The 10012-nt window shown below is 34.6% G+C and overlaps 1 protein-coding gene across 1 annotated transcript; it reads right to left on the reverse strand.

The window, feature by feature from the left end:
• Positions 1-6796: 6796 nt before the first annotated feature.
• On the reverse strand, positions 6797-9364 carry LOC116198529. Its single transcript, XM_031528694.1, has 3 exons — positions 9189-9364; positions 8583-8771; positions 6797-7565 (listed from the first exon to the last, which is right to left on the reverse strand). The coding sequence occupies exons 2-3, from the start codon at positions 8614-8616 to the stop codon at positions 7111-7113; spliced, it is 489 nt and encodes a 162-aa protein (XP_031384554.1). The 5' UTR covers positions 8617-8771; positions 9189-9364; the 3' UTR covers positions 6797-7110.
• Positions 9365-10012: the final 648 nt, after the last annotated feature.

Genomic DNA, 10012 nt, shown 5'->3' on the forward strand with positions numbered 1-10012 from the left:
AATTCAGCTGCTGTTGGGCACTTGACAGCCTTCCAAAAGAGGTTCGTCAATGCATATGTAATCTTATTATTCTTCTTCCAATTTGCATAGAGGTGCCTTGCACAAAACCTGTGCTCGACATTAGGCATATATGCTCTCACTGCATTTTGAAGTCCCTACAAGAGAGAAGAAAAAACATATCAGATTAATATTCCATATATGCTGATAGAGATAATTGAAAATAAATATGCAATTATTACCTTCTGTTGATCACTCAACATTGTCCAACCAAATCCATCTGAAATGCCCAAATCATAAGTAAGCCTATGGAGAAACCACCTCCATGAGTCTTCATTTTCCCCTTCAACCACAGCCCAAGCTATTGGGAACATCTGATTATTCCCATCCCTACCAACTGCATTAAGCAATTGTCCACCAAGATGTGTCTTAAGGAAGCATCCGTCTAGGCTAATCACAGGCCTGCAACCATTCAGAAATCCTTGTTTCAGCCCTTCAAAGCCCACATAGAACCTCTTGAATATAGCAGCTGATTCAGGAACATTCCTCTCAACCATCATATCAAACAAACTGTCTCTATTTACCCTCTTCAGTTCTGCAATATAAGATGGCAGTAAATTGTAATGCTCACCCAATGACCCTCTGATGATGGTAAGAGCCTTTGCCCTAGCTCTATAACAGACAATTTTTGTGACTTTTAAAGCAAATTTCACATCAAGGTCATTCATCATTTCTGTAATACTCCAATCTGGGTTTTGCCTAAACCTCTCCAAGTAATGATTTGCAAGCCATTCCGATGAAGCTTGCCTATTCCTTGCAGATCTATAGCACCTATGCTCTGGATCATAAATCGTCACCACAAATGCATCTTTCCTCTGAGTCTGTCTACCATATATTTTCCATGGACAGTTCTTTGCACACCTAGCCTCTGCCTTCTTCACACCAGACCTGACCCATCGAATAGACTTCCCATTCTTAACTGCATAATCTTGCACAGCTTGCCTGAATTGCTGTGACGATTCAAACCTCATCTTAAGGCAAAATTCATCATCTCCTTTGCCCGTGTAAGGCTTTCTCTTATTTGTTCTCTTCGTTTTCTTACCTTCGTCTTCACTATTCTCGGGTGTCATCACTTCATCATTGGACAAAGCATAATCACTATGAGCTTCTACTGGTGGTTCTTCTTCAGTTGCCTCCATAACCTGCACATCATGTAATCCTTCCCCTTCAAACTGCACATCATGTAATCCTTCCCTCTCAACCTGCTCAAAACCTCCACTAGAACTTTCACCTTTACTCTTTCTCAACCTATAATTCCTCAAGTTTGCTAAGGCTGCAATATATTCATCATCCCCATCATTTGACAACTCATCACATTCAAATTCATTACCTACAGATTCATCATAATCATTAGCTTCAAAATCAGTATCCCTAACCTCGTTCCCTTTCTCACCACCCTGATCAGACCCTTCATGAAGACCCTGAACATGAAGATGCAAATTGTCACTTTTCTTATCTGCTTCTACATATACATGAACACACCCATGTTGTACCCCTAGTTCAGCCATCTTCATAACTTCACGATCAGACTTTATCTCAACCAATCCATAAGACATACATTGTTTTGGCACATGGTACCACATTTTAATGGGTTCCCTGTAATTTAAGGACTCTAGTGTGTTTTTGAGCTCAACTCGCGACATTCGATCGTAATCCTCTTCTGATGAGATGAGTTCACTACCCACATAATGGATCTCAGGTAGCAAAACCATTTTCCCACCATGATGTAATAGGAGCACAAAAGCTGAATCCATCCTATGTATGAATAAAGGCAACATGCAAAAACACCATTAAAAATGAAAAATAAAAAGATACTTTTTATTAAAGTAATCAACCAAAAAGTAACACAGTGACTCTGTTGGCCTCAACAAACTCAAACAAAACCAAAAAAAAAATCAACTTCATCGAAGCAAGGGATCACCTGTAAACAAAAGGACACCAACAGGTCTTCTACCCGACAAAGCAAGAGCTCAACAACCAGTCACTTGGATAATGGGACCACAAATCCAGACCACAGCTGAACAAACATTCCACGCGTGTGCTTCTCCTCGTACAACTCTGCACGGTTAGCTTTAAGCTCCAAAAAGCTTTTACCTTGTTTTCTCCCCTGTTTCCTTTTACCTGCGATTTTCAACCCTAAATGGAGAGGAGGTGAAATCTCCTTTTTGCCAAACCCCATTAGACAAATAGAAGAAGAGGGTGAGGGGCAACACGTAATTTCATCAATAGGGTAATGGCGGGAATCCATGTCAGCCGACGTTAGCCACATCACGACCGTTAAAGTGCCACATCGGACAATTCTGTTTAAATTGACAGGTCTTGCCGCTTTGTGCTAAACGTGATAGGAAATTAAAAGTTCGTGAATTTCTGTGATAAAAAAAATAGTTTGTGCTAAAATTGATAGAAAGTGCAAAGTTTGTATTTTTTTTGGTAATTTACCCTTTTATATATTTTTATTTTATATAGAAAACATCAAATCCATTGTGAGAATACGAAAATTGATGGTATTCTCTGCAGAAGGGCTTTTGAATTGCTTGTCTTACACACACACGCAGATATATATAACCTCGTTCACATTTATATAATGTATATAGACTATAAATACACTTTTGTACCCTATATTAAATTAAATATTTGTTACATCTACCAAATAAAATATTATTTATAAATATATATATTAAGCCAATAATTATTCTTTATATATATATATATATATATATATATATTCCTCTTATAAATGGCAACATGCCTCTTTAAATTATTTGGAATATAGTGATATAGTGATGTATATAGTAATTTTAAAGTAGAAAATAGAAATATACTCCTCTAAGTAAACTATTTAGAGTATAAGTTTACATAATTAAGAATTGATCCATATGACTACATAAAGACATGCAAATTATTTCCTTATAATAATAAAAATTCTCTACATATTAAAATATGTCAACTACAATAATTAATTTTCAATAAATACTAGACATGAGCTCGTGTGATGCCGCGAGTCTCCAAAAAAGTTCTTAATCAACAATAATTTCATATGATCAAAGTGTGAGCAATGATTTGTAATATTGAAAATTATAAAATATTAACAAATTAATATGGCATGACTTATTTTAAAATTGGCATAGTACCTTAAATTTGAGATTCTTATTGTGATGTATATATAGTAGTAGAGAAACAAATAAAGAGAGAAACTTAATCAAGTGATATGATAAGAAAAGTATATAAAGGTTTTATATGAAATATTAAAAAATAGTGATTATATAGTATTTATATATAGAAAGGAGAATTATATATATGTTAAGAGTTTTAATTAATTTTATAAAATTGAAAATATTAATTCTTATATATAGATGTATAACTTTACCATATCTATTTGTATTGCATTGACCATATTTATTAGCATATAATTCTAGCTAATTCCTCTGCATTAAGTATTTAACATTTTTTTTATATTGCACTATTATAGCTTGTCCTTATAACAATACATTTCATTTGATCCCAATTACTTTTGACACATAATATCGTGTTAGGATGTATTCAAATATTATGAGAATTCTTTTATTTAGCAATAAAGAACAAAAGAATATATGGGTGCATTGTACTGTTGAACATATTAACCATATATAATAATACAACAAATTTATAAATACAAAATATTATCATTATTGTAATTTTATTAAGTAAAAACTTGATTGAAAATTCTAATAGTAACCTTGTCTTGAAAAGTATACATTACCGTGGGAGAAAAGATCAAATCTATCCTAATAGTATATGGAATTAATATAAAAAACGTAAATGCATAATAAATAGGGTAAATTGCATTGGTGGTCCAAAAAATTTTACAAATGTTTTGGTACAAAAAGTTTTTTTTGCTACTTAATGGTACAAAATGTTTCAAAGTTGTTTCAGTATAGTACAAACCATCATCTCGCATCAAACCATGCTTTACAAGACTGTAAATTTTGCACAATCATATAACTTACATAAAACATTTTGTACTATTAAGTTACAACTTCAAAACATTTTGCACCATCATGTAATGTCCCACAAAAATCGGTTTTGCACCATCAATGTCGACTTAACGGCGTCAATAGCGAGATGACGGTTTGTATTATATTGAAACAATTTTGAAACATTTTGTACCATCAAGTAGCAAAAAAAACTTTTTGTACCATATTGAAATATTTGTAAAACTTTTTGAACCACCAGTGGTAATTTACTTTAATAAATAAATAAAAACTTATTTGAAAAAATCTTAAATGAATCATCCTAAAAACCATAACTGATGACCTCATTAATTTTAAGTGATCTTCAAAAATTCATTTAAAGCATGTCATGATCACGACCAAATCAATACCGAAGCTAGGATTGTCAATAGACTGGTGTAACCATGTATTCCATCGAGAAAAAGAATTAGGAGGTTTTCTACGTCATGATATAAGCTACTAAATTGATGGCGACTTGAAATAAAACTTTTATATTTAAGTAGAAAATTTTATTTAAAAAATAAAAAAATTATATATACAAAATATATATAAGAATATGTATATATATTTTAAATAATGTCTGTATCTATATATTATTTATTAGAAAATGTATATAATAATATGTACATACATATACTTAAAAAGATATTATATAATAATACACATAATCCTTGTAATTATAAACTATTTATATAGAGCAAAACAAAATGAAAAAAAAGTAAAAATTGATAGGTTGACATGTTTCCACCTCTATATTAGAAAATGTATATGAAAAAATAGAGTAAATTAACAATTTTGTTAATGACTTATACAAATTGCATCAATCGGGTCATTGAAAAAAATATTACATAAATTCGATTTCAAGTCATATCAATTTCGTTCTTGGTCACATCAATTTCGTTCCTAGTCACATCAATTTAATCCTTAGACACATCAATTTAGTCATTGGTTACATCAATTTAATCGCTAGGCATATCAATTTCATCATTGGTCACATTAATTTGGTCATTAGTCACATCAATTTGGTCACGGGTGACATCATTTAGTTCCACTATTTGGTCATATCAATTCAATTCTTGCTTGGTCACAACATTTTGATTCTTGTCAACATCAATTCTTTACATTAAAAAAGTCCCTCTAATCTTTCCTTCCTTTTTACTACTATTATCTCCGAGCCAATTTTGGAGCATTCGTTCCATTGCTTGGACCTCCAATTCTCGGGTTCTTAGTGTCTATGGAAAGCTTATACATAGCACTATACTTATAATCAAGTTTCAAGCCAAAAAGCAAAGAAAGTTAGAAAAATACGGTTGAAATTCGGTTTTCACTCATAGGGTCGAAATTTCGAAGAGTGATATCTCTTAAACCATGCAATGAAATTACAAACCGTCAAGCATTATAGCTTCTTTACAATATAAAGAATCTGTCTATATAAATTTTTGGACTAATATTGACTCTATAAGAATTTGCCATTCATGACTCAATAAGCTTTCTATCTAAAACATGGGAATAAATTCTTATAGAGTCAATATTGATCGAAAAAAATTAGATAGACAGATTCCACATATTGTAAGGAACCCACAACACTTGACGACTCATAATTTTCTTGCACAGTTTGAGACTCAAAAGCTTTCTTTCTAAAACACATGATAAATTCTTATATAGTCAATATTGGTCCAAATATTTTATATAGAAAGATTCCTCATATAATAAGGAAGTTATAGCATTTGATGGCTCGTAATTTCGTTACACGGTTTGAGAGATATCGCTCTTCAAAATTTATGCCTTATGAAACTAAATTTCAACCGCATTTTTCTAACTTGTTTCTTTATTTTTTGGCTCGAAACTTGATAATAAATAGTACTACTATGTATAAGTTTTTTATAGCCACCAAAAATAAGAGAATTGGAGGTCCGAGCAATGAGAACGAATGATTCAAAGTTGGTTTGGAGACAAAAGTAGGTAAAAGGAAGGAAAGACCATAAAGACTTTTTTGATGTAAAAAATTTATGTTGACAAGGACCAAAATGACGTGATTAAGCAATAACTGAATTGATGTGACCAAACAGAGTGACTAAATTGATGTGATCAGAGACTAAATTGATGTGATCAAGAACCAAATTGATGTGACCAAAGACGAAATTTATGTACTCCCACTAATTGATGCGACCAAGGATTAAATTAATGTGATTAGAGATCAAATTGATGTGAGCAGGGTGGGATCAAATTGATGTAACATTTTTCTCAAAAACCCGGTTGGTGCAACTTAAATAAATTATGGACGAAATTGATGAAGTCTAAAAAAAATATGTATATTCATATACTTAATAAGATATTATATATATGAGCCTTGCAATAATATATTATTTATATAAAACAAAACAGAATAAAATAAAAAAAGCAAGATTTGATAGGTTGATATGTGCCACCTCGATTTAGTTTTATTTAGGAAAAATAGCACCATAAGCACAATTTTTACCATATTTTCACTTTCTAAAACATTTAACCATTCTCATGGAGAGCAGTCGAACTTCCTTTCCAGAGTTTATGAGGCACAAGTAAACAAGATTAAGCAACGATCTGACAAAAACATGAAATTTTATTCGTATGTAGATCAAACTTGAATATCCATAACCGGAGGCGAGTGATCAGTTGAATGTCATCTACCAATGTTTCACTACATCAACCAATCAAGATGTGCAAATCTTCAAACTAACCATGTCGGATTGAATATGCTCTTGAAAGAATAGTTTAATCGGGAAGGCAAAGTTTTTCATGAAATTAATTACTTAAAAGATAGGTGTTACATGTCCAATAAAATCGATGACTGATCTTCAGCACCCCACTGTAGATTCAGTATGATCTAAACGGTCACAAATTTCTAGATTTTCTAAATCCCAAGTAAACTATGACCCAGTAATTAGGTGTAAATACAAACCGTGCAGTAGTTATTCCCCTTAGGGTGTTAGTTTATGTAGATGTGCAACGTGCTGATTTCAGCGAACATAAATTCAGTTAATTGCACACAACACTTTGGTTTTAGATTATTGTTAAGTTAATAATATCACTCAATATCATACCCTTTCTCTTGAAGCTCCTGAATGACCTCGTTCCTCATCCTGAACCACAGCTTCTGAGCTTCCTGCTCAAACTTCTTGGTCTGCAGCTCTTTCTGATAGTTGTACGCGTCCTTGTCCGACTCCACGGACCCCTTAGGCCCGATGGCCGTGCCAATCATACCCCCTTTGGCGATGAACTCTTCCATGGCTTCTTTATCACCAGGGGATGGAAACTCTCTCCGCTCGTAGAGATGGGCGAGCTCTTTCTCTTCCTTAGGCCGGGGCTTCAGCGTCCACCACCCAAGTGGGGACGTCTCGTTGTAGAGCCACACAGCCCCGATGATGGTGTAAGTGCAGAGCAGGGCCTTGCCTATTTGCTTCCAGAAGTAGCGGTCTTCTCTCCCCATCCCTATCTTGCTTAGAATCTTCTCTGCATCCATTGACTTTATATATGCAATGCCTAAAATGTGGAATCAAATCATTATACTTCAACTCCTCCAGGAAAGTACTGATAATCACCAGAAATTTCCATATCCAACTAAAGACACCAAGACCATCTCAAACTCGCAAGACAAGCAACAAATTTGTCATGAATCAGGGATGTGAAGTGGGACACTATCAAGATCCTGGTCCAGCTAGTAGAGGAAAATCTAAGGATGGGTAACATCGGGAAATTTTGTTGAAAAGATAATCAGCAAAGATGGATTTTAATCAGGAAATAAATACTGCAAAACATAATTTTATTTGGTGAAAATGAATGCCCTTAGATAGGCTTATATCCAACTAATGGAAGACTCAGCAACAAATCCCACTACCCCTATGACTACTAATAATGTTAACTAACCCAAGGGCTCGGTAATCACCTTCCACCGCTTTCTCCATGACCAAGAATAGGAATGAGCAAATCAAATGATTAAAAATATCAATTAAAGACTAAGTAAAAAACTCGATCACCAACTAAATGACAAAAGGCAAATTGCAAAAGATTTGGTCAAGCCTCAGACCAAGGGCTGGTGTAGCAATTTGAACAAATTTCACCATGTGAAAGGAAGAAAAGTTGACAAACATTCATTGAGGTAACAAAGTTTTATATGATCATACCATAAGAAAACAAAAAAGGGAAGAGAGTTGGGAATGGCGATTCGATAAATATAATCGAGAAGTTAAGCTGAAGGAGATGACAAGCCTATCCATGGTCTTAGTCACTAAAGGATGTGAGCACCATGAACAATTGCAATGCCACAGCAATCAATGCTCTGAAACAAAAATGTCCCTAGTTCAAACAGGAAGCTCGGATAAAAAAGCACTCTGGCTACCGCAGAAGAATGAGTTCTCATTCAGATATTTCATTGGAAAAGTAGCATGCGACCAGACATCGGATCCTGCTGGGATGAAAACAGCAGATATCCTTTGAAAAATTTATTCTTCATAGCTGCATAAATACATTCCAGACTGAACAATGACCGAGCCAACTTACCAGTTTTGGCCTCTTGAAATCGTTTGCGAACCATCGGAGACAGGAAGTTGAAGCGTAGAGCTCTGTTGCAAGAAAACGCGACTCTGGATGAGATCAGGATGCCGAGGGGCTAAAGCCTGAACTGAGGCAAAGAAGAGGAGATTGCACCAAGAAAGAATCGTCTCCACACAACACTGGGGAAGATTCTTCCTGCAGTTCCAATTGCAGTTGGGGTGTCAAGTTAATCTTACATTATCATGAATCATGATAAAAAGGGGCTCACGGCAAATTTGGCTCGTTTTCGCCCATATCATGGATACTGGTTCTGAAGAATTAGGAGCGCAATCAGACCGCCTCAAATTCAACTAAAGGACCCAATTCTGTTCCCAATTTCCTACCTAGAAAAGCTAATTTCCCTCGAAACCTCCAATAACCCCAGATAATATAGGTATGGAGCAATGGAATGAAACTGCTAGAGATCTCACTCATGAATTATTCGCCATTAATCTCAAGGAATGAATCTATGGAATGACTAGGTAACAGCTGCAAATCCATTGCGATTCGGTCATCAAGCATCGAGATGGTTCAGCTATGAATGAAACCCAAAACAAAATCGAAGTCAAGTACCTTTCTTTCTTCACTCAGATGGCCGGCCGAGCAGAGGTCGTGGAGGTTGAGCGAGGAAGCAAAGCTTGGGATGGAATGGCGCAGGCAAGCAAACAGCAACCGCAGAGAGCAAGAGACTGACACGGAGGAGAAAGCCGCCCGGGCGGGGGGGCTTGTAGTGTTATTATTATGGGAAAACTCCAACACATATCACTGGTTGAAGATTAGTATTATAATGCATTATATTTTAAAAAATTAACATGGTGAATCAAAAAAAATTTAAAAATTTTCACGGTGCACCGTATCGTTATTCTTTTGTCCAAAATGGGATTGAATAGTGACGTTACAATATTTTCAAGGTCATTATTATACAAAATAAAACTTGAGGGTCTTAAATCAAATAAAAAAATGTAAAAGAAAAATAAAATAAAGGGGCTGGCTGGCGACCCCAATCGGGGGGTTGATTGCCGGCGGGGGTGTCGGGTGGCCGGCGGCGGCCCCCGATCAGCCCCTTCGCTTTTTTTTTTACATTTTACATTTTATTTCGTTTAAATCCCTCAAGTTTTATTTTGTGCAATAATATCTCTGAAAATATTGTAACGTCACCATTCAATCCCATTTTGGACGGAAGAGTAACGATATGATGCACGGTGAAAATTTTTAAAATTTTCTTGATGTACCATGTTAATTTTTCGAAATATGATGCATCGTGATACTTGTTTTCAAACTGTGATATACTGTGTTATTTTCCCTATTATTATTGTTGTTGTTATTGTTATTATGGTTGTTATTATTAGGGGTATTTACCTAAAATGGCCCATGATTTGTCCGTTTTGTCAAATCTA

The sequence above is a fragment of the Punica granatum genome, chromosome 3 (assembly GCF_007655135.1).
Source record: "Punica granatum isolate Tunisia-2019 chromosome 3, ASM765513v2, whole genome shotgun sequence".
In the NCBI taxonomy this organism is placed as follows: domain Eukaryota; kingdom Viridiplantae; phylum Streptophyta; class Magnoliopsida; order Myrtales; family Lythraceae; genus Punica; species Punica granatum.

What these genes read in the sequence shown, in the direction of transcription:
- LOC116198529 (XM_031528694.1), bottom strand. Translation starts at nt 8,616, where the DNA reads ATGGTTCGCAAACGATTTCAAGAGGCCAAAACTG. An exon ending in ATTTCAAGAGGCCAAAACTG is followed by an intron (nt 7,566 to 8,582) that starts GTAAGTTGGCTC and finishes TCCACATTTTAG; the next exon opens with GCATTGCATATATAAAGTCA.